The sequence below is a fragment of the Plectropomus leopardus genome, chromosome 15 (assembly GCF_008729295.1).
Source record: "Plectropomus leopardus isolate mb chromosome 15, YSFRI_Pleo_2.0, whole genome shotgun sequence".
NCBI lineage: Eukaryota > Metazoa > Chordata > Actinopteri > Perciformes > Serranidae > Plectropomus > Plectropomus leopardus.
The window spans coordinates 23,198,554-23,224,822 of record NC_056477.1 but is presented as its reverse complement, the minus strand read 5'-3'; the positions used below and the strand labels follow the sequence as shown (position 1 = coordinate 23,224,822).

The 26,269-nt window shown below is 40.0% G+C and overlaps 1 protein-coding gene across 1 annotated transcript in view; it reads left to right on the top strand.

The window, feature by feature from the left end:
- plpp4 (phospholipid phosphatase 4) overlaps window positions 1-26,269 on the top strand; it is a 54,374-nt gene that overhangs the window by 26,309 nt on the left and 1,796 nt on the right. Inside the window, exons 2-6 of the mRNA XM_042502699.1 lie at window positions 2,248-2,356; window positions 9,936-10,026; window positions 15,525-15,588; window positions 15,739-15,863; window positions 25,463-25,633. Of these exons, the coding sequence (XP_042358633.1) occupies window positions 2,248-2,356; window positions 9,936-10,026; window positions 15,525-15,588; window positions 15,739-15,863; window positions 25,463-25,633 (560 nt within the window). The remainder of the gene's footprint in view (window positions 1-2,247; window positions 2,357-9,935; window positions 10,027-15,524; window positions 15,589-15,738; window positions 15,864-25,462; window positions 25,634-26,269) is intronic.

Genomic DNA, 26,269 nt, shown 5'->3' with positions numbered 1-26,269 from the left:
TGTTAGCTTAGTCGGTAGCAAAAAATTCCAGTTTGGGGATGCTCTTCACATTGACTTTGGAGTTGGTTGTTACATGCATTTCTCTTTATTTTGTTCTCTGCAGTTTTAAATAAAGATGAAAAATTTAATTTAATTAATCAATTAAATTGAAGTTTTTTTATTTCACTTTTAGGAATGCTTCCATTTTACATTTTTCCCTATTAAAATAACACAGGGACAGCCAACGCCACTTTGTGTGTGAACCATAGACGGTATTTTGGATGTAGCTATAAAAATTATAAAAATTCATCCCCCGTATAGTGATCATAAGGGTTGAAATTAGCAACTCAACAACAACATGAGAGTGAATTGAACAGTAGTCAAGTGTTAAAAAAGTGGCGTGGCTATTTTATAGGGCACACACTGCCGTGTGTGTGTGTTTGTGTGTGGTTGCACAAGAGCGAGCGTGCGAGTGACATGAGTGTCACTGAGTGCATCGGAGAATACGGAGGAGAGCAGAGAAATGGGTCTTCACTTAGCAGTAAAAGTGGTCATCTTAGCAGTAAATGTGCAGTTAAAGTCACAGTTTTCAGTTAATAAATTCTGCTGCTTCTCAGGACCAAGTGGAGCTCATGTGTGTCGCTTTCCAGCTGCTGGTTAAAGTGAAGGGAGTTAACCCCGAAGTTACTTCAGCCCTGAAGGTAAACAAATCTCGGCTGTGCACGCTGACTACGGTCTAGGAGCTGAAACAGGGAAGGTTAACACTGGTAAACTTGTGTTGTCCCTTTCCCAGTGTGATATAAGCAGTTAACAGTAACATTAAGTTCAGGTAGGCGATGCTAGCTTGCAGAGTTAGTGACTGTCTCTGTCCTCTGTCTTGCTAAAGTTAGCTGGGATAGGCGGTGTGTCTCCTGTCTGTCTGCATCATGAAAGACCTCAATGTGAAATATAGCCATTTATTACGTTTGATATAGGACAACAGGCGACAGTATGTGTAAAATTTCAGCTCGAAAGAGATAATAAGAGGCACATGAGGCAGCGTGCATTAACATGTGCACGTGCATTAACAAAAACAAAATCTTTTTGTAAATATTTAGAGTTTGGAATATAACAAACTCCAACATAACACACTTGGTACCCATCCCCAGGTCCCAGGGAGGTCAGGGTCTGCTCTGGATGGATGTCAAAAGTTCACAAGACACATTTGACACTCCATATCATTTAAACAAAAAAAGCTTAAGGAGAAAAGGTCAATCCATTCCTACTTGACATTTTAGGTTTCTGTTACACATTCAAAGAAAGTCTGGTGAGGCTCACGTTTTGGGGAGTTCAAATGAATTAAAAAAGTGTGACAACCAACCCCGTTATATTCTTGTCGGCTAGAATCACTCATACAGATTGTTAAAAAACATGACATCAGGGCTTTTGTCATAGTAAATGTGCTGCGGGCAGGGGGGCTGAATAGCAGTGAAAGGACAGAATGACTCAAGTGACCCAGAGCAACAGCGACACTGGCCCATGCCAGGGGAATGCAGATGTTTGCTATTTTTGTCGTTTTCATGGGTCCCAAAATTTTTTGGTGGTACCCTTGAGCGTACAGCTGTACGTCAGATTTATTTTTGAACTTACATGGGCCCGTTTTTCAGGGAGCCGAACACATAGAGTGAGATTACCCTCCACAGTTCTGCTGTAATACTAGTTATGCGTCCTCATTCCACTGTTTTAATACTAAATTTCCCCAAGGACAGAGCTGATTTTTGCATTTTGTTGCGAGATGACAATACCCCAGCAACACTGTAGTTTAAAAAAATATTTTAAAAAATATTAAATATTTGAAGCTCTCTGTTGCCCTAGTAGGTACAGTATCTCACAACCCAACTGCAGAACGGAGCAGCCTATTGAATTGTTTCATAGAGCAGTGACAAAAAGAGTTTGTCGAGACGACGGAGAACAAGGTCGTGTCTGACAGATCACTGGGTGGCCAGGGAGGGCTGGAGGAAGTAGAGGCATGCTAATTTGCTCCCACTTCGTGAGAGTGTGAAACAGCAGAGCTCTTCGGTGTAGGTGATCTCGGGTGAAGTCGCCCTGCCTGCATATCCTCAGATTTGTTTATCCTTGTGGGAGAGCCAACAAGTCTTTTTTTTCTTTTGGTCTTCAAATGCAAAGATGTACGCATAATCAGATGTGGTATGCTGCTCTGTGTAAACACATTTCCAAAATGCCTTAAAAACTAGTAACTGATCACTGTACGTTTGCTCTTTGCCACAGATTTACCGAGTTTTTGGAGCCCTTTGAGAGAGTGATTCAACCAGAGGAGCTTTGGCTCTACAAGAATCCTCTCGTTGTGTCAGACCACATTCCCAAGAGGGTCATGTTCGTAAGTACCTGCTGTCTAATTACGCTTTCCTCTTTTCTCAGACTTGATTGCCACTAAATACTTGGTCCTTATTGAGGTCTACATGAACTACATCCCCTGCTTAATTCTTTGTAATCTTTATGCTGCAGAAATCCTTCACTTAGGACGATCAATACAGCAAAGCCTCTTCTTTGCACTCTTAAGTTTAGGCCTGAGTCGTCTTGATAGATGTGAGAAGGGCTTTACAGAAACTGTGGTGATTAACACTTCCAATTTAAATAGAAATTTCTCTTGGACAGAAGTAGGTGGTCAAAGGTTAAGATAAATTTTGAACCAATACACCAGTATTTTTCCTTTGTTGTATATACTAACCAGATAACCTGAAGAATCGTCTGTGCTGATTTTGTTCTCATTGAAAATCACTGGCTTCAGTATAATTGAAATACCGCATACTGGGCATCAGAGAGCTCTTTCCAGTATTGTGGTGAGTCATACAGTGTTTTCAGATTTCAGATATGACAACACTCACAATGCCAAAGCTGACAAGCTGTTGTCAAACCAGAAAATGCTGTACTAATACTATTTTCAGACTATTTGTTTTTTTTTCCAAACCTTAATGTACCAGAGCAATATGTTCTGAGATCCAGTCGGACCTAATCATTTCTGAAGATATCTATATGGAACCAGTTTGTGCCCGAGAGGCCCAACACTGTTCATATCTGAGAGGAGAGTGACCTGAGATTTTATAGACCTGACCAACCCAGGTAGTTCAAATTGCTATTAAAAGTACTGTTTAAACTGCCACACAAAAAAAGAGGGTTGGAAGGGGAAAAATACTGGTACATATTTGCACGTTGTATTTGATATTTGTACCCCACAATATATGCCAACAAAGACACATTTCTGATTGGCCACACTAGCTGTGGAAGAACCTTTTGTTTATATATCAGTAAAACAAAACAATAAATACAAGCAAACTAAATACTTGCTCTGTACTGCTCAAATTTTTTTTTCACATTTTTTTACAGTCATGTAATCTAATCCTAAAGCAGCCTAATCATCACATAAGGTAAAAACATTTATGCCTTTCTCTCACGATCAGCACTGATCACAGTCTTTTACAATCCATTTGGATATTACACACAGTGATAAATAGACCTGTGACCCACAAACAATAATGAAACAGGGACCCACGCGTTCTACGTTAGGTCTTGGGTCCCATACATCTAGCCTTGCTCTGTCCAAAGTTAAAAAAAATACATCAACAAGCATGTCTAAATCTAAATCTCCGGTTTGGAGACATGCCTTGTAATTATCTGTTGGCAAACAGCAGCCAGACGCTTCGACTTTCTGTTGTCTTGTTGTCACCCTGAGCAGAGGCTCCAGGGAGTCAAAGCACTGGGGTAAAACGATATAGAACAGTTGCTCGGTTCTGTAACTTTTAAACAGAAATGGTGACCATCTAAACCTCAACGTCCAGGCACTCTCAGTGAAATGGGTTTCGCATGAAACAGAAGTGCTTTAAAAGCTGCTGCAATATGAATACCTGAATGATAATAGTGCTCAAGGGCAGAAATGGGGTCCTGATAATGATTGCATTATGAGCCTTCTCTTTATCCACCACATCAAAGAGTAATCAACACATATTTTACAGGTTTCACAAGGCCCTGTTGTAGCAGTATTTGCCTGGGAATGTGAATTTTAGCTGAATAATCCACAGTTTCAGTTCCTCTCTGACAGGCTGATATGTTCAATTCTGTATCGCTGGACATTTTTTGTCTGCATGCTTACTTGTGAGAAGACGTGCTAGTACTGCTTGATCAAAATATCAAATCAACTCAACAGGCAAAGACTTGCCCACCCATTGCTTGTTTAGATTACCTCTTTGCAAACTGACAGTATTTGACTGACTGGCGCTCCACTTGGTCCTGTGCTCCCCCACACACATCAATCATCTCATTATGTGCAAAAACAGTTGCAGTGTAGGTGGTGAGTGCTAACTTTCATTTCAAGCTAGAAATAATTGTAGCTCCTGAAAGGTAATCCTTGTTAATGTTCGGAATATTTCTACCTATAAATAAAGAAATGACGGAATAAATTAAAAATCAACAGTAGAAACCACTTAGTGGAATACTTCACCCCTACATGACCATTTGTATAACAATTACTCATCTATGTTATGTTGAATTAGTGAGGAAAACTTTTCTATCACCCGCCTCTAGTTAAAAAAGAATTAGGAAAAAAAAGGTAATGAATTGAAGAAAACGGCAAAACTATATCTATTGCAAACTGACACACAACTCATGCAGGATAATCTAAGATCCAGTTGTGTACAGGGAACTGAACAGAAAGTAAAACCTATCTATGCTCTCTTTAAAACCAGACTCCATTGCCAAACACAGCCATTTTTACTTCGCTGAACATGGGAGCTGCTGGTCTACCACTACCTCAAATGGAAGTTTGAGTTATTTTGTGAGTTTGGGGAATCCGAACGAACCTTTTAAAATGCCAGTCACAAAATAACACAAACTATAGATTGAGGTAGCGGTAGACCAGCAGTTCCCAGTTCAGTGATGAAAAATAACAGTTTTTGTCAAAGGAGTTCGGCTTAAAAGAGAGCATAAATGAATTTCACTTTCCTCCAGTTCTCTATCTGAAAGGGCCGTCTGTTTGGAAATTACCGAGAACTCGACTTGATAAATAAGACTTGCAATTATACTACATGCTTATGTGACAGTTAGTATATGGATGTTTTGATATAGTTTGCCGTTTTTAAACGATGACCCTTATTACTTCAATTCATTAAGCATCATGTAGTTCTTGGATTCCTCGTTCATCATGGAAGCACGCGAGAAAAACAAAGTTTCTTTGACAAATGAAACATAACACGGGATAAGTAATTGCTATACAAATGATCATTTAGAGGGTGAAGTGTTCCTCTAATGACATTTAGAAGCCTTTATGCCAAACCAATTTAACCCGCTATAAACATGAAGGGGTTATAACATCAACAGAAGTGGTTTTTCCTCATAAATTAAACATTAAGCTTTAAATTGCTCATCAACAAATGTTTTGTTAAAAGCACTTGAAATTAATAATTGAAAGCCTCCAGCAGAAAACAAAAGTACACACAAATGCCTGCAATTTTACTTCTTTGGCCATTTGTCTGTGGCTGCAGCGTCCAGCAACTAACAAACAGTGCATTTAGCTTATCTAAGCTTATTTGAACACTATGATTTCTTATTTCCTTTTTAATCATGCTTTATAAAAATGTTGACAGTTTATGTTAACTTCAATGTCCATGAATCTTTGCTAGAGGCAGGCCACTAAATAATGAGTCAGAGAGAAAGCCCCCCGACTCACTTGTCTCTTACGGAAAATGCTCTCAGTGGTGACACCCAGCAGTCAGGCTTCTTCAATGTCATTGTGCTGACAATAGCCCTGAAGGTTTGGAGAATTCATCAGGCCATTAAAAATAGTCAGTAGAGGGGATTTACATGAAGCTACACCCTGTCTCACTGTGACCTTCATTAAGATATATGCTGTACTCAACTCGTGAGTCACTCTCATTATGGGAGGGGAAGAATTATTCTCCACGCTTGTTATTTATTGTTGAGCCCAATGATCTTTAGAGTACAAGCTCCCTGATCAGCACAGCCTAAGGTCACATTTCTGTCCATAGAATATGAAAGCACACTAATGCTGGAGCATACAGCCCATAAATCAGTGCCTGAAAATCAAATCTCTTCTGTGATGAAATCTTTACTCTTCCCGTGTTCTGCAATTTTCATTTTCTCAACAAGTAAAACAAATGAACATTTTCTAGAAGGTAGAATTAAAAGGGATTTATACCCATTTTCAAAAATCATACAAGTTAATCCTATGGTCGAAGACGGTCCAGAAGATTAGCAAACACAAACAGCTCTCTCCCTAATCAAAAAAATGAGACTGCTAAAATTCAAATTTGTGTTGTCATAGGGTATAAAGTCTAAAACGACACCTTAGATAATGAATGGTGAAAGATGTTCGAGATGACACTTAGAGCACCCAGGGGAATGTTGTGCGTTTATGGGCACATTTACTGTTTCAGAACTGACACTACAATAGAATAAATCTGACAAGACTTACTTGTCTGGTTTCTGGCTTTGAGAGAGAGTGGCCCCTTTTACAGATTGATTGAGCCACTACAAAGTCCTGTTCTATGATAAATGTAAGTCTTCTGCTAAATGGCGGTTGATCTTGTCCTCTGCTCATAGGGGAAGCAGCTCTCGGACCTAATTTTTTCAATTTGCAGACTTTTACTTTAGCTGTTCTCCTTCTTGTTTTGATTAGCTGTTAACTGCAGCTACTTTTTATGCTCCTGCAGTGGCTGGAACACGAGCACGTGGTCAAAATGTTACACCTGTGATCTCATCCTGCAGGTTGTCCGTTTACGCCGAATTCACATTGGGCATGGAAGCAGTGTGTGAGCGTCACCCTACCTGTTTGGGTTTTTTTTTTCGGTGCCCATGTTGACAAGTTAGAGCATCCACACTGCTTGCATTAACAGTGCTTGTCAGGTGTGTCTAGAAAAACGGTACCATGCAGCTATGTATTAAAATGACATAAATGTGATGAAGAATTATTTCTACTTATAACTGACAATGAAAATCACCCTAAATGCTGCAAATGTGAGTATAGTCTGCTGTCTAGGTAGAGTTAGTTAACTAGGTTACAGTTATTCACATATCAAGAGAAATATGACTTTTAAAAAGATGTCTTCAGTAACACATACATCATTTTAAACATGGATGTCACTGTTAGACACTGTGCACTGTGTGCAGCTTTCACTGAACATGTTAGAGCATCTAGAAATGTGAAAAAGATTAGAATTAACACTTGTGCCACGTGCCAAAATGCATCTTCTTTATTAGTCAAATGGCATAAATTCTCTTTAATAAGTGTCTTTAAATTGCCACGAAATATTATGAGACCAGATCATTTAGTTTGTCAAACCTTTGAGATGTTTTTGCATACTTACATGAGTTTCCATGGCAACTCACACCCTCATAAGTACTGCTTTCCTCATCTGCATATGACTCCTCACATCTTTGATAACTGTTTTAAACTCCCAGGAGTGCCAATGTATAATTTTAGGCCGTGAAGAGCTTCTGTGAATAAAGTTCTGTCGGGAAATTGTAAATCTAAAGATAGCCGTTTCACCCTGCGTGTATTCAGTCACAGTGATAAAGTGATTGGAGCTGCTGTGACTGAAAGGGCACTGATACTCAGGGTGCATTTTGGATGTCACCAGCTGCTGAGTTGCTACAGCTTTGTTACTTAGACACATGTTTTTGCCAGAAGTACATACAAATACATACCGTGTATGTGAATCTGTGTCTGGCATTTTGTTTTTTCTTTGGTTGTTTTTTTTCTTTTTTAACATTGCCAGCATGACCTCATTTAACTCATTCTACTCACTATGCGGCATACACTGAATGCCTCACTGGAGCAAAACACTGTTAAATGTGTTTCCATCTGCAGGTGTAACTAGTGTGATACTGTCCATGATAAAGGCTGTCTTGCATGGCTGTTTTGCACTGAATGTAAGGCCCAGTATGAGCACTGTGTTGTTTATAGTATGAGTAGTAGTAGTTGTAGGAATATAGGAATAGTAGAAATATCCTCCCTCTTGATTTAGTACGGTCAGATGGCTGAGAGCACCACTCAATGTTTTTTTAATGGTCTTTCATGCTTTTAGGTTGTAGAAAGTCCTCCAGGAAGTAGTCATTATTTTGCATGAAGGATTTTCAAAAATAAAAAAGAAGCCATGTTTTGTAGAAGGAGCACAAAACGCTGTTCAATTGTTCAGCCAGACTGACAATTGAAAGGGCACAAAGAGACAAAAATACCAGAGAGCAACAGTTAAAGAAGAACATAATAATCACCAGGCACTGGTAAAAGAAAATGGAAGCTCAGCATCTAAATGTTTTCAGAAAAGTACAATAACAATGTGGAGTTAGAAGGCGAGTTGCTTTAAACCTATTCAATGTAACCACTGTAGACTGCAGAGGGCCCAAAGAAAAATTAGTTCCCAAAATATTTTGAGTACTCTTGTGGTGAAATAATGAGCAAAGGTCATCGGGGCTGGAAAAAAAAACTAAGTAGAAGGGTATTTGTAGGGGGGAAATTGTTAAAATACTATTCTTCCATGCCATACAACACTGGGGACATCGACCGTACTCATTAAAATCTTTAGGCCAGAAGTTGCAAACAATACATTTGGTTTCTGAATAACATTATTTAATCTGTGTTTAAATAGCCATTATTGAAGGAACAAAGAAAAATATCAATATAACGGGTGATTCCAAACTTTTTAATGGTAATATAATTATGTGCCGACATAGAGTGGTGAAGTAATGAGTCCTAAAATGTGGAAATCTGTTAGCCTTTCAGCACTTCCGGTTCCCTCGTCTTACAGTCTATGGGTTTTTGAATGGGTTTTCATTAAAATGCCTTAAAAAAGGTCTGTGGTTTTAAGGTTTTACTTGTCTTTAAAAAGGCCTATAGTGTTTGTCCGGGACGTTAGATGTCATCACACTGGACACAGAAACTCATCAAACCCACTTGTCTGTGTTTACAGCTCAAACTTGTATCAGAGTCACACTCAAACTTGTATATTTACCGATTGTGTTTTAACGTGTTTTTACAGTGTTTGTAGTTGTGACGTTTAAGTCGTGCGACCGCGGTGTGGTTCGTGCGTAGCCTAACAATACCTTTTTGCTTCTGGCAATTTCATTTACGCCTCAAAACATACAAAAGTGGTGTTCATCTGTGAAGATTATCATGCTGAACAAAATGTGTAAATCTCATAAACTTGTGTTTGTCAGAGAGCTTATTTTTGTCGATAATCGAAAATCCCATTTAAAAAAAATCCCATAAGGTTTTCAACGAAGGGAACCAGTGCGATGCTAACTTCCTGGCTGGCCTGCAAAACTACATCATCCCTTCACCTCTCTATTGCAATGACATAAATAAGTTGTGGCTGATTGAATTTCTAAGTCAAGTGGTAACTGTTAGTGCACTTGAATCCTAGTGTGACTACATGTTTGAATCCAGCGACTTCAAAGAGGATAGCGAGGTATGAAATGAGTTCAAAACTGGCACTTACACAGATGCACACACGGCTTAACTGATGAACAGCACGCAAGGGAAATTCAGTATGTGTGTTATTATAATGGAACTGAAACTCTGCCTTTGTGTTTTTTTACTACCTCTGTTGCTTAAGGGGAAAGAAAATATATTGAATCTAGCCAAAACGTAATTAATACATTCTGAGGCATGAATAATTACCTAGGTGCTGAGGAGGCCCAAATCTTATCAAGTGAGGGGGCAAAATTCCTCTCTATGTAGGCAAGAGACCCCGCTGAACAATAAAGGAGCTTGTTTGGCACCTCAGTTTGTCTTGTTAAGATGAACTCTGAATAATTGATAGGTTTTTGTCATTCCCCGAGGCAAAAAGTCATTTTATGATTAACCTGCAAAACGGACCCTGTGGAATGCTGCAGTGCATCTTTAATGTCACAATAACTTTGCACCGATTGTCTTTGTTTCCTCACAGGCGATTTCGTTTCTTACCCCATTGGCGGTGATATTTGTAGTGAAGATAATTCAGAGGACGGACAAGACGGAGATCAAAGAGGCATGTTTAGGTACGTGGAGCCAATTACTTAAAATGTCACAAATGTGTTGTTGTTAGTCCCAGTCTTATTTGGGGTCTTCTACAGCATTTATATTAGCAACTCAATGGCCAGAATGAATGTTGGTATTGTACATTTCTGTATGACCAAGGACAGGTTAACATTTTTATACATAATAAGTTAAATTTGTACATTTTGTATGTAACAGATATGTTGACACTTCACGTTTCTTTGCGTTTTATTTTTATGTTGTCGCAACACTGTGGTTAATGTGTGGATAGTTTTAAGAACAAAAAAATGTTGTGTAAATGTAACAAACACGGCTGAAAATGTCCTGATATGTTGTTGAAAAAAACCTGGTCATGTCATAATAAACACGGCTAGAAATGTCCCGATGTGTCGTTAAAAAATACTCGGTTTTGTTGAAACAAACAAGGTTGCAAATGTCTCGATGTCGTTAAAAAAATACCTGGTTTGTTTGCTACAAACATGGCTGGAACTGTCCCAGGGTGTCGTTAAAAATACTCTGCCTTTGTTTTTTTGTTGGTCTTGATTAGTGGTCTGTTTCTGTCTGCTGCCTGGCAACAGTGTCATGCCATCCACCATCCCCTCCTCCTCCTGATGAGAAAACTCAGCTCATATCCATGAAATCCGAACTATGTCTCTTTAGAAAAGTTAAAATGATCTGTATGAAATGTACAAATGTAATGAACACATGGTTTGCAGAAACATACAGTGCCAATATTTTATTCTGGTGACTGGACTGATATAGTTGCTGCACATACTACATTTGTTGTTTTTTAACCCGTACAAAATACTCCTCCCTCTTTCACCTGAAAGCATGGACTTATTAGTCACCTACTTTATTGTGCTTAATGATGCAGATTTTTCAACTCTGTGAACCAGCGTTTCAGTCAGTTTGTTACCACACAAGTTAACCTTAATCACAGAAGCCATGAGTATTTACATGCATTTAAAACTTCATGCTATTTGTTTAATTCTCACAACATCTGGGCATTTCCCTCACGCTGGTTTTTCCCTGATTTGCCATTTCCCTCTGGGTCGAGAGGCCCTCAGAGGCTTTGGCACATCATAGAGCATTAAGAAAGTTTAACGCAAATCCAATTAAAGAGACACACAGAGATGAATCTGGTGGAGAGAGGGTGCCTTGGTGCATCAGCGTAGAGATTACAGTGCTGTGTAGAATTTAACAGGCCCATTACCGCCTGCAGAGAAGCACTTCTACGAGGCTTTATAGTGGTACAGGAAAACAACATCCCTCAGAAGAACAAAGAATAAAACAGAGCCAATTATTCTGACAAGTTTCTACATGATCATAGTTTTGAACATGGCTTTGAACCGATGCTACCTCTAGACCTAATGAGAAAGACGAATCATAAAAGCAGTTTTTGGACCGGGGGTGTAGAGTTAAAAAGTCGCTTATTTTTAACTACCTACAGACCTATTTATTTTTCATCTCAAGCTAAGATCACAGACAAGTATCTGTCCCTGTTTTCCTGCAAATTCATGGAGTTCAAAGTTGCCCCTGAGGGTCCTCTAATTCTGAATTCATGAATCAAAAATTTCAAACATATAATTGAGCTGGCACAAATGAAGGGTTTGAGTTTCACTCTTGTAATACCGTTGGGACTTGGTTTTGCTAATATTGTGCCTTTATTGTTAGAGTGCATTGTGCTGTCACATCCGCGCCTTTTTATTTTTCTTTGGAGTAAAAAGAACACAATGTTCCCTTTGTAGAGTTGTCTAATAATCCTTTATCATTCCTAAACTCCTGCAGCTTAATTGTGTGATTATCCATCAGTCAAGATATAATGAAGCCATTTTGGAAGTTTGATTGTATTTTCCAAGAGACTACACTCTGAGAACGGCGCAGAGATGATTCCGCAGTGATTATTTTTAATTTTGGCTACAAAGCATGAAGTATATTATTCATCACTTGAATGTTAGATCTCATAGCACGCGGAGGCATTATTGTTTGGTGTGTGTAGAAGTAGTAATCTTCCAGTTAGTGAGACAATAAGAGGATTCTCAATAGTAGGTGTTTGTATAGTGTCTGCATATTTGATCTGATGTGTCAAAACTCCAACTAGAGCTACTTAATGGATATCAAAAATGCAAAAGCACACTTGGCTTTGACATCCAGAGATTTTGTTCTGATTGGCCTCAAAAGCAAATCAGATTGCTCATTTTCATGACCTGTTTGCGAAAGATTTTTGCAAAGTGATGGCAGAAATGCTGTCTGTGCTCAATAGGTCTCTAATTTTCTGAAACATTGCTGCACTTGTCATTAGTCACAATCACTAGTGCAAACTCCGAGCTAAGTGCATATGAATGGGACCAGTTCTGGCGACCAGAGGCAGAAGCACAGTCCTGTCGCACAGACCAATTTGGCAAAAGGACTTACGCTGGTGGAATACATTATTAGTGTGAGGAATGCAGCATCAGCAGGTGCAAGAAAGGCCAATCACATCAGTTCCTTTCATACCCTTTAAAAACAGCAGATGCAAGGCTAAAGTGGAGGCAAAAAGCCACAAGGCAAGAATAAACAGTATACCGCATTAATATAAACCAGCCAGTCAAAGCATTAAAACCACTGACAGGTGGAGTGAAAAACATTGATCATCTTGTTACAATGTTCTGCTGGGAAATCTTTGCATCTCGCCAATATGTGGATGCCACCTAATGCACTCCACTCACCCAAAAACTGTTGCACACCGAACACACCCTCTTATGGCAGCAGCACTCCCTGATGGCAATGGCCCACCCCACAGCAAAACAGTGCACCACACTGCAAAACTGCTCATGAACGGCCTGAGAAACGTGACAAAGAGTTCAAGGCCATCTTATCTGATCTTCTCTTATCTGAGCATTTATGGGATGTGCCAGTGATCCTGAGGTGCCACCAATCGCTGGTGGGGTCTCCTTAGATTGGACTTAGCTCTGACCTGTTACAGGCTCAACAGGACATTGAGGTAAGTTCTGTGGTGTCTGGCACCAGGGTATAGGCAGCAGATTCTTTGAGTGCTATGGGTTGAGAGGAGGGGTACTAGCATGTCTCACAGATGCTCAATCAGATAGGGATCTGGGGAAAAAGGGCCAGATCGATACCTTGAGCTCTTTGTCACATTCCTCAGGCCGTTTCTGAGCAGTTTTTGGGGTAAAAGGGGCTCTTTCTTGGTCTGTAACAGTGTTTAGTTTGGAAGAGTGCATCAAGTTGCATCAACATGAATGCCAGGACCAGAGGATTCCCAGCAGAACATTGCTTTGTAACAGTGATCTATGTTATTCACCTCACCTGTCAGTGGTTTTAATGTTTTGGCTGATCGCTGCATATAGCACACTAAATGTGCTACGAGGTCAGAGGATGTTTCCTTTATGACTTTGATCAACTAATCCAGCTAGCACTCATTTGGAGCCAGAAGCAAACAGTGCAAAAAAATGTACTGCCAAAACGGCGTAAGTGCCACTGTTGGCTTTGTGCCATTACAAATGAATAAATACTTTAATGACCATCAGCAAACTTCTCAAGGCGTAACTCTACTGTATGAGCTGGTGCAGTAGTTTTATACAGTAAGTGCTAGGCCTCCTCACACCGAGTTAGATCTGACAAAGAGAGCACATTACAGTTTAATGTCCCATTTTCCAACTGGTCAAATGGAACATGTCTCATTTTGGGCTTTCATCTGATCTGCACAGAGTTTGCCCAAATTAACAAGCTGTTAAATAACATTGACACTGTGCTCCTCTCAGCAGCTTAGGAAGATAATACGTTTGAGCTCTGCCGACGTGGGGTGCATTCAATTGGCCTGCAGACAACTGGGATTAACCTGTGAGGGCAGGAACTCTGGCTAATGACGAGCCCCAGTGGTTTGCCTCATAGCTAATTAAATGAACGTACAGTTTGAGCACTATGCCTACCTGTCAACCAGCAGCAGTTCCCTTGTTTCCCATTACCAAAGTTGAACTGAAGCATTAATTGCTCAACAGTTAGATGGGCTCTAACTAGGTTCAATCATTTTGCCACCACATGCTTTTTCTTCCAATTATATATCTAATGGATACTTGCCAGCAGTAAACTATACAGTGTGCACAGCTTCTCTTTGATTCTGGTGACTATTTTTTGCTAGCATGACTCTGTGCATGGTAATGTAAGCATTGTATTGGTCTGTTGGTCCACCGCTTTGGTTCACAATGAAATGTATCTATTTTGTACAGACATTTATGATGCCCAGAGCATAAATGGTAATGACATCTGTGATTATCTGTCTTTTCATGTTGTGCTGCCATGAGGTTCAATACAATGAAAACGTTGTTCAAATAAGAAAAAAAAACAAATACATTAACAGCAAACACACTCCAAAACCAAAAATGATACAAATACAAAAACACCCAAATCCTGAAAACCTATGCAACAGAAAAATGCTACAAATCTGTAATTACATCTCTAGCATGCTAATGTGTATGTATATGTAAATCTGTTGCTCTTTCATAATATTGTAAAAGACTAAGGCCAAATTTTAAAGAAGTATACCTGCATTTTAATATTAGCTCTTTACTGCACTTTTCTTACTACTTTTCCATTGTGGATATGCATCATTTTCCTGTAGCATTTGTTTTTGGCGTTGTGTGTTCTTTTCTTCGTGCTACATCAGCGGCTGTGGCTCAGGAGGTAGAGCAGTTTGTTCAAGAATCCGAACATTGGTGGTTCGAGCCCTGGCTCCTCCAATCCACATGTCGAAGTACCCTTTGGCAAGACACGGAACCCCAAATTGCTCGTGATGGCTGTCCCATTGTTGTGTGAGAGCCTGACGATGGTTTCTGAGCAGCAAGTGGCACCATGTACAGTAGCCCTGATAGAAACATTGTTTCTGCATTCGCCGCGTGTTTGCCGTTTATGTATATTGTTTTTGTTTTTGAATTAGCATCTTTGTGAAGCTGCAGCACATTTGTTTTTGTTGGCCACCACATGGAATTGAAAATGTGAAGCGCGGCAGGAGGAGTAATGCAAAATCAGAACTTCATTCCATTTGGCAGGACAAAGGATGCGATTCAGAAATAAATAAATATTTATTTAATATTTATATAAATAAAAGACTCAATGTAAAAACTTCCCATACCTTAGTAATTTAGTACTTATCTCTGTCTACCTGTTTGTGTGTGGTGTGTGTTTGCGAAGCTTGCAATGTGTTAAAAACATGTTTGCTTCTGTTGCTGATTAAAAATTATGCGAGGCTTCACACGTAAATCCTGACAACCATCTGTCCAGCTGCAAGGGGAATTTCTATGAACCTAATTGGCTGTTTTATTTGTACATTATATCAGAAGAGTGGGCAATCTGCCAGAGACTGTATTGCACTGACAGTAAAATCAATTCCTTTACTACAGCATCACCCTTTATATGAACAGAGCTTACAATGAAAATGTTGTTTCAACCTTGTTTGTATCATCTAAGATGCTTCTTTGACTGTGTGTCAATCTCCCTACTCCAGCTGTGTCCCTGGCTCTCGCCCTGAATGGAGTCTTCACAAATACTATCAAGTTGATTGTTGGCAGGTATGCTTAGTTCTATCACATGCTAGACTCGTCAGATCACGTTTTTCAGTTTTAATTTGAGATTTTTAAGCATGAACTGATGGAAAAGTCCATGGAGTTATCCGCATCAGCAACACAGAAACCATATTTTGGTTGTTTTTGGATTTTCAGACCCAGGCCCGATTATTTCCATCGTTGCTTCCCAGATGGACAAGTAAATGCGAAGATGCTGTGTACCGGGGAGCCAGATCTAGTCTCCGAGGGACGCAAGAGCTTCCCCAGCAGCCATTCCTCCTGTGAGTATCACTATTCACTGCAGGCAGAGCACAGCCAACACTTGCAACACAATGCCAAAAGAACTCAGAACTCACACACTGACTCATTAAAACTGCATACAACTATAGCTACAGTATTCACTCAGTTTGATCTTTGATGCTGTGAGCAACATTTCTCCAAGTAGAAAATGTCCGTGTGTGTGTGTGTGTGTGTGTGTGCAAGGCATTTACACCACATTTTCAAAGGGATGATTTTGTTGCAGCTTCTCTTCAAAGGTAATTAAAACATGTAGAGTTATCAGTCAATTTACACATCCCCGGCAGCTTGCGGAGATGCTCACGGGTTTAGTTGATTGTGTCAGGCACATTCAGTCTTGTTCGCTTGGTGCACAGATGAGTGTTGAATGCACACCTATGGTTTCAGCTTCATCTGACTTCCTGCCGCAGACCAATGTGGCACAGTGGACATCTTTTGGACCATATTGCTTTCCAAGCTGTTTTCACTTCAGCAGGGTATTAAATTATTCACATGTTTTTCTGTTGTCCAGCCCATGAATGTTAAGTGGTGTGCGTCGAGCGTTGTGCTGTGGGTTGGATAGCTGCTAAGGATTATATGGTGCACGAGGCATGTAAAGATCGCATTTAGGAAGATACGTCTTTGATAAAACACGCTGGTGACTGCATGGCTTTGAAGTCTCTTTTCTCTTTTGCCCCGGTGAAAAAAGTCAGGAAAGTCCATCAACAATAAAATTCCTCCACTGGATTTACACTGAACCTCCTGGTAGCTATTAAGAAAAATGAAAAATAGATCTTTATATCCTCCAGTGAGCTGTGCCTAGATGATTGCATGCTTGATATTTATATTGTTTGTTTTTGTTCAAAATCCTTACTACATTTCCACTCTGGATGAACAAGCACATTTAACAAGGTAATTATGCATGATTCTTAAGTACGACAGGAATGTGTAAATATGCAAGTCGTTGCATGCAACGCAAGCGTTTAATTGTCACAAGTTGAAGTGAAAATGCTCAACGCTAAGAACATTTTCAACTCAGATTTGTAATCTCATATTTTAATGAAACTGGAAATGTCTCTTGAATTCAGGAAGAAGTAGCTCTTGAGAAGTGAAGGGTGTATGTGTGTGAGAAACACCAGTGAAATGTATTGACATCCTGCTGTGAGTGTGACTGCCTTATAGCAGGATTCAAATCCAACATGGGATTAATTGGTCTTTGTGTGATACAATAATGCTGCAAGATGGATAAAGTGGCGTATAGAGTGAAATTTTTCACCGGCTCTGTAATTTCATGGTCCAGCCTGATTTCAAATTGATGTTTTAGCCTAATGTTAAAGTTGCACACTTACGCCTCCCGGACACCTGCTTTAAGAAAGAAGTGCTTTGAAGTGCTGGCTGTGTCCCATTAGAAAAAGCAGAGAGGGACATTTCTCTGTAATTCACTGCAGCACTGTGTATGGATTACATCCATCTGCGCGGCAGCTTTAATAGCCTTATGTTGTTGCGCTGTGAGTGAGAAAGTGATTGAGAGAGCCACGCGACGGGGACACAGGGAGCACCCGAATGCCAGCACGTCTAGAGAGCAGAAGAAATCCAATTTCCTGTCTGCGTCCCCTTTCACCAGGACAACGCTTGTTGGAGCATGCATACCTTGCAGAGCTTTTACCCAGACGAAGGTGGCAGTGGACAGGGAATAGGGGTAGAATGGGTTGCAAGAGTGAACGTAGCCTTGTTCAAAGTGGCACCTGGACCTAATGCAACTCCACTTCTGGCTGGTATGAAGCCTGAGACAGGGTCCAAAGAAAGTTTTTTTGCATTCAGAGACTTCTGCGTCTCCAAAAAGGATGCTGGATATTCTGCATGGTAAAAATAAAACTAATCCATCATAATCAGCCAGGACAAAAATATAAATATGCACAAGACTCGGGTGTTTGATGACAGCTATTTTTTAAGGCACACAAACTAATATTGCATTTCAAAGTTTTTCTTTTTAAAGGTGCACAGGTTTCTCTGTGATTTCATTTATTTTCTCCACCTCATAGCAAAGTAACAGAAATCGAAAGAGACAGATCCCGAGAAGAGAAAAACAAACAGATAAATACAAACTCCCCTGAGCTCACTGCGCCAATATACACCGCTGTAAAGCAAGCGGGTCCTAAAGCATTAGCTTTAGGTTGTCTCCGTCTGATTCATATTCATCTCACCATCTCCCCTTGCGCTTATTAAGCCATTAGATATGATCAATTAATACACACTTTTAAAAAATAATGTATCCGGTGAGACAGACCTAATCACATCTTTCAATCTCCACACTTGCACACACCTATCTATATTAAATTAACCACAGTTTGGACTGTCCGTCAAATTAGTTCAGTTCCTAGAGAGAACTCTTAACACTTCTGGAAAGTGTGCTCTCATATATTTACTTAAACTCACTCAGGAACCCTTCAGGCTGTCTGGAGTGTCCGAAGAGGTTGAGGAACAGCTTGTGTAGGAGTGCTGCAGCAATTATACAGTGCTAATAATGAGTTCCTGTTGGGCTTTTTCATGTTAATGAATGAAACAAATTCAGTGCCCAAGTGGTTGGTTAATATGCATAGCTTCTGACAAGAGGCTGAGGGGGGTGTCCCACTGGTTCCTGCAGGGGGTCAGAGATCAAAAAGAAATGAGAGAGACAAAAAAACAGAATAGCCACTGTGAGTGAGAGATTGATTAGACAGTTTTTGTCTGTGTGTGGTCCCATACTTGGATGATAGATATTTCAACTGAAATGCAGGAGAGAAAGGTAAAGGGACTGAAATTACCAAAATGATCAGAGTTTGCAGAGGCTTCAACCAGAGCGTGGCTCCACCTTTATGAATCCACAGCCGAACCCTGTGCTTTGAAGTAGCACTTATCCACTTAAAAATGTGTCCTCTGTGGGTTTGCTTGTCAAAAACCATCACAGGTTCAACAGAACACCTCCTAATTTACTGTGGCTTCCATTTTTTCACAGAAAGTCTGCAGCACTTCTCCTCTTACCACTCATTCCTTCATGCTTCTTGCCTCATGGCTTTTAGAACTTTTTGTGTTACTGCAGGTTTGCAAAGCTGTCGCCCAGCCAACCTCCCTCATCACGACCTCTTCCACCTCCACTGTACTCAGGCACAAAATTAAATCATACAGTGCTCAGATGTACTGGCCTACCGAAACAGTGGATTTTAAGAAATGAAGTATATATAGAATGCCATTTCTCTATTCTGGAGGGTTGTGTTGATAGAAACTAATGTTCCACAAAGTAACGCATGGTGATAACTTTAAAATTAGTGAAGAATTAAGGGTGGTTTTAAAGCACATCAGTGACAATTATAAGACTTAACAGAGATGACTGTATAATAAAAGTGGACAGCATAACATCTCTCCAAAAGTGAAGGGAAAAAATCTTGATCGCCCCCTGGTGGCAGGCTGTGGTATAGGTCATAAACTCCGCCCCCTCCATGGGCGTAACTATCGGACATGGGTCAAAGTAAAAACTCAGAGTACACAACAAATAAATTTTTCTAAAGACCTTTTCTGTCATTAAGGGTGTCACGCCGTTGTTTGTTCAAGAGTTTGTTTTTAAATAGTTATCTGATACTATAAAAAGGGGCTGTGACATCATGATTGACAGCTGTGTGCACTGCTCATGATTGGGTCATATGGGTGTATGGGCGGAAATTCAATACCGTGTCACCACTTTGTTCCAAATAGTTACTGTGCCGACTTTGGCTGACAAAGATGGCAGTGCCGATATCTAGAATATTTACGCTTCAGTTTTGTACATTGCGGATACAGTATTGGAGGTGGGGCCCAGGTCATTCCTTTGAAAGTTCCTAAGTGACACATGACACCCAAAAAGTTTGAGTCCCATGGTATGATATTACTCTGCAACTTGAATGGTTAAAAAATAATTTAATTTTGAGTGCTGTCAGACTTTCAAAATGTTATCAGACTTATTGGTCAAATTCTGATGGTGAAACAAATCATTTCGCAGGGGTTGTGATGCTCAAGAACATGTATGCACTTATTTACAGGTGTCTCTTTTGCTAAGAAAGTAAATGGAAAAGGTAAAGTCAAGAAGTCTTTTTGGGCTTCACTGCGTCATGTGATGGAACTAGAAGTTGTAATTCCTTGTTTGGCCACTATATATACTTGGCCTTGAAGCTTGGTGCTAGGGGCTTGAGGAGGAAGTTAAGATGAGGTGTCAATCTTTTTATGCAGTCAAGGCTACAGCCACATAGCATCCCTGTGAGGCTGTACTTAGATACCATGATGCTTTGAACTGAATGCTATCATAACCATGTTAGTAGCAAATATTTAAGGACCTGATGCTGGTAGACGTATACATATTCACAGGATCACCATAGTCAACACATTGTAATTTACCCTGAGGGGAACACAAATGTCCTCAATGCATGTCAGTCCAACAGTTGTTGAGATATTTCTCTCAAAACCCCAACTGAATTCTGGTACAGGAAATGCTACTTGTAAATCAGAAAAACTCCTAAGTATGTAAAACTCCAGACTGTTGAGTTATGGCTGTTTGAATTTATCATGCTGCTCTACAACCACCTTTAGCTGCTGTATGGATCTTTCAGAGGCACAAGAAATGTCAAAATGTTTATTGAATCTCTGCAGGATTTGAATGTTCCCAACAATCAGTTTTACCAAAATACAAGCTGTTTGTTTAAAGACAAACAGAGTGTAGCTATAAATCCCTTAAAGCGAATTATGCTGTGACATTTTCAATAGTCAGCCTTGTAGATGGAGTTCATACACGTTGTTATACATGCCTCCGCTGTCACATATTGGATTATTTTTTTCATACTGGTTTGACTTCATAATATACCTACATACATATTCTAGAGCTGGTCCTCTGTGTCTTAGTTCTGCCATGTTTACAGAAATCATCCCACCATGTGGGTCTAGAAAGTGCACTCAGACTTTATCCTCTGAACAAACCTTGTGCTTGTTTGAAGATGGTAAAAAAAACGAAACCCGAACTGCACTCATCAATCTCATTAGGCGTCTTTGTTTTGTCTCAGGGGAATTACTCATCAAGGCTTTTTAGATGCACAAAACAGATTTGTTACTAAGATGTTTTTCCCTTTGTTGGCCTCCTCTCTGTCCTCTGGCCTTTCAGAGTCGCCTGCTGCCTCTTGGGGAGCATGCTTCAGTGGCCGATGAGCACACCTAATATTTATTGTGTCACCCTACCGCTAAAAATGCATTGGCTTTGTTAATTACGATAATTTCACATGTGGAAATGTGTGAATGCATGTTAGGGACACACACTTGCAGTCCCTATTCATGTATTATGCATATCCCCAAAGCATTCCTATTAGTGTAATCCTCAAGATGTTGACTCACTGTGTCTGCAAACGTACTGTTTGTGTGCAGTATGGAAATAAAGCATATTTACTGCTACACTAAGCCATGTTTCCTTAGGATACCTTCAATAATTAAAATGCAATTTTGCTCAATTTATTTGGCAAATCTCTTCATATCTGTGGTACATTTCTAAACAACAGAATAGCCTTGGTTAGCACTTAAATCGCCATAAAAGCATCACACTCCACATAATTACACAGAGGTTTTAAATGACCATTTACATGTTTTTAGAGCTAGCATTGTAAACCAGCAATGTCGAATAACCAGAAACCATATATATATATATATATACCATATATGTGCTATAGTAGAAAAAGCAATGAACATCAACTTAACAAACTGCTAATATTATTATTACTACTGGTTCTAATATTACATTACAGTGCACTGCAGTTCTGCATGTGGTTCGTGCAAGTGGTGTACCTTAACCCAGCAAAGCTCAGCTGCTGAGGGTAGGTACAATCAATGTCAAACACTTTACTAACTCTTTATTGCATTATTTTTAAATGTATTTGAAAGTGGGAAACTATAATGTAATATGAGTGTTATGTTGTGTGTATCACTGTCGATTGTTATAGTTTTTCTAAACTGTTAGTATGCCATAAACAAAGTCATTAAAAATTTCATTCTATAAAATTTAATTTAAAAAAAATCATAGTGTGTGCACTTTTCCTGTGCAGCCCTCAGTCATGCAGTGGCTCCCTGAAATGGCATTCAGTCTTCAAAACTTTGAGAACCCCTGATTTGAGATTTTTTTTTTTTTTGCAATGCTTCACAGTGGTCAGTTTAGCTGTTTAGTTTGTTAAAATTTCTCCTGGGGGGATTACCCCCCTTGAGGATTGGGTCTCAGAAGGTGTCTTTGGAAACTGCCCCAACCCCCCTCCCCTCCATGTGATTATGGCTCTGGTTTAGTGACCTGTCGAGGCTTTTTTCCTGCCTTCCTTTCAAACAATCTTGGATAATCTCCAGCCTTCATCACTGAATGAATAATGAGCTGTAAACAGGGTCCCTGTTGGATCCCCGGCTTTGTTTTGAAATGGAATTTAGGAGATGAATTTGATTAACAATACAGAACAAGAGAAAAAAAACAAAGTAAGAAACCACATTAAGCAATGTATTAATGTTCAGATTACGATAAAGAAATAAATATTTTTCATCTCTGCGTTCTCTGTGGTGGATCAGACAGGAGACCATGTGTTCTGGAAATGTGTGATTTTCTCATTTAAACTGCTGTAAGGTTTCCAGTCAGCAGCCGCTCATTCATGGATAATTTAGTTTCGTCTATCCAAATGAGTAATGTAATCTTCTTAGTTATAGTTAGAGCTATTAAAATGAACGGTGAGAGCTGCGGTGTGATTGGAAATGTGTTGAGGTCGCCCAGAAGTTAGATGAATGTGCACTGAGGGATGCTGAGACTTACGACCTCAGATGGCTTGTTCATGACCTCCGAACAGAAGGACTAGGCTGATGAACTGAGTCAGAGAGCATGAAAGCTATGTGTTGTTGTCTGTTAAACCTGTGTGTTACACTTTGTGGGTTGTGATGATGACTATGTGCAGAATTTTATATACCACAGGGTGCCAATTAATTTTTTGCATATTTCGTATTTTCCTTGCTCTCCATATGGATTGATTTAACTGGCAGTGTATTAATTGGTTTCATCCAGCCCTTGGTGATTTCACTTTCCAAAAGGCTATGAACTACTGGTCCACTGTAAAGCTTAAGCAATTAAATGGGACCCGTTGGCCAGATTTAATCTTGCCAACTAAACCACCATATGGTTTCTAGTAAGTGAGAGTGTACAGGCCACCCATGGGGCCCATACGGTCTGCATTAGTAGCGTAGCTCTATGGATGTCCACCACAGACTGAAACATTTCAACAGTTATTGGATTGACATAAAAAATCGACCCCCACTACCTTTAGTGATCCTTTGACTCTTCTCCCACCACTATAATTAAAATGTTGCCGGTGAAGCGTAGAGGCATAAACATTTCACGCCATGGCCGGGGGCATTATGTTTTCAGGCTATCTATCTGTCTGCCGTTCCGCCCCATTCCTGTAAATGAGATATCTCAAGAACACCTTGAGGGAAACTCTTTTAATTTGGCCCAAAATGTCTGTTTGGACTCACGGTTAAACAGATTAGATTTTAATAGTCAAAGGTCAAGGTCACTGTGACGTCAAATATCTCATTCTTGTGGACATAAATTCTCGTGAACACCTTGAGGGAAATTCTTCGAATTTGTAACAAACGTCCTCTTGGACTCAAGGATGAATTAATTAGAATTTGGTGATCAAAAGTCAAGGTCACTGTGACCTTGCGTCCATTTAATTCTCATGAACACAATATCTTGGGAGGGCCTTGTGGGCATTTCCTCAATTTTGGCACAAGCCTCCACCTCAACCCAAGAATGAACTAATTAGATTTTGGTGGACAAAGGTCAAGGTCACTGTGACCTTGCAAAACTTGTTTTGTGCCATAACTCAAGTATTCATGCACCAATTAGGACATGTAAATATCTATTATGATAAAATGCTTAAGTGATGTCATTTCATATTAGAAACAGATGGGGAGACATTTGGTCGGATACTGAATTGGTGACAATAATCTTGAAACTGTAATGATTGTATAGATGTTCTTTGGTGCCGAGTTGAAGATTTGTGTGAAGCATCCACCTTTTAGAATTTGTAGTTTCTTTGCAGCAGAATCCATATTTAAAGAATTTTCAGCTGCCGTGACTATAGATGAGCCTGGACCGACATGGGTGTTAACTGTTACTGTAAACTGGACTGCTTAGCAGAGGCACATAACCGTGAGGCGGTAATTCTAGTTTGTTTTGAGCTGAAGAAATAAAACCAATATCGGACTGTTGAATGGATTTCCTGGAAAATGCTTACATAGATGTTAGCTGGGCAGAAACAAAAAGAAAACATACAGTATCCTATTTATACCTTTGTGGAATCCATCCAAAATCCCACATTAGATTCAGCACTGTCTTCAGTGACGGAGTCAATTTTACACTAAAGATGCAATCAAGCTAACTACATTATATTCATAATTTACGAGGTGTGTGACACTGTATAATCAGTTGTAATTAAAACCCATTATCAGGCGTTACCATCCATCCAATATATTGGTGAAAATTGCAAAATGGAAAATGCTGAGTTCATAATGGAGCCAAGTCCTGCTCCCTGACAGCAGGACAGCCACTGAGACAGCTGGACTTTTTGCCTCTGCCCTTTCTTGCCACCATCCTTTCTCTCTTTCTCTCTCTACAGGCTACACACGTGTCCTGGTGTCCTCAGTATTCTTGGCTGGTTGAGTGACAAATGTGCAGCTGATGAGTGCTGTTTGGCCTGCTGCATCAGTAATCTAATGACCCTGTCTCAGCACCACCTTTTAGAGCTCCGTCACACCACCTTTAATTCATACAATTAGGCTGCCGCTGTTTCTCTGACACCAACCACCATCAAGACTTCCTTGGACACAGCATGTCCAGCAGCTTGGTCACATTTATTTCTACTACAGGCCATTGGCGTTCACCGTGACCTCAACGTGTCAGGCCTTTGCAGAGGAAAGCTGCTGGACAAAATGAATATTTTGCATCAACTATGTAAAATTGTATTAGCTCCATACCAATCTTGAGATGAGGTGTAATTTGGGACTGACACAGTCTTCTTGCTTATCTCAGTTTGTCAGTGTTTGCATAGAAATCAGACATTAACAATCTAATTTTGTGCTGTGTATTGGCTCAGGGATTCACATGCAAACTGCACATAGCCGATTAAGTCTCCTTGATCAGGAACCTGTCGAACAGTGATGTAGGTATTTTCCCAGCAGGCTGCAGTTTCATCCCTCAGAGCTTACCTGCGAGTGGGTGGCAGCGGACAAGCTGCAATTTTTCTCATCTGCCTTTTTCATTCCTCTCTTCTGTCTAAAATGCTTTGTCACCACACCATGGCTGTCTGTTTTATTGTTTATTTTATTATTTTGCACAGTAACTGTTGCACACTTTTCCATCATGCAGGATAATTGACTTATACAAGACAATCCCTTGAGACACTATCACAGTTTACGTCTTCGCTGAGATACAAGAGGATTGTACAGTCACAAAGAGGATGAGAGTGTATAATCTGAATGCTGTATTCAATCTTACCCCTCTATCTTTTATTTCTCTTTCTCTGCCTGCTAGTTGCATTCTCTGGACTCGGCTTCACCTCCTTCTACCTGGCGGGGAAGTTGCAGTGTTTTACGGATCAGGGTCGAGGGCGTAGCTGGCGTCTCTGTGCCATGGTGCTGCCTCTCTACAGCGCCATGATGATTGCATTGTCCAGGACCTGTGACTACAAACACCACTGGCAAGGTCCGCCTAACAGCTCAGACACCAGAATATGATTTTCTGGCATTAATCAAAGTTACTGTGAGAAAAAAAAGTGGTGTCTCTTAAACTTACATTGTGTTAAACCTGCTTGTGTCAGCCTGAGACCGATCTCTGTGCAGAAGTCCATTTCAATCACACCTGGCTCAAGGCGCTGTTGGAATTATTATACAGATCATTTATTAAGCAAACTTGGGGTGATGCTCATTTCAAACAGCTCGACTGCTGTAATCACATTTTTAACTTAATCAGCATGGCTGACAAATCAAGCAACGGCTAAAAAACTGTAAAGTAAATCAGGGTGGGAAGCTTGCTTATTTGCCCAGCAGACTGGAAATTATGTCTTATAAGGCTGTTTTCTGCCTGCTGCAGTGTAATGGCAGGTTCTGATTTCATGACAAGTGCCTTAGATGACAGTGAGGTGGTATTTAATTCAGCAGCCCGGGAAAAAAAATATAATTAAAAGCTTCAGTTTTGCATATCTGGCCTGAAAGAGCTGGAAGGAGACTTGGGAGGGATAGAGGGATGGGAATGCATATGTGGGCGGGTGTGGGAGTAAATATGTAGTAATATGGTGACAGCTCTGTCATATGGTGTTAATTAGCTTTAGAGAGCCATATG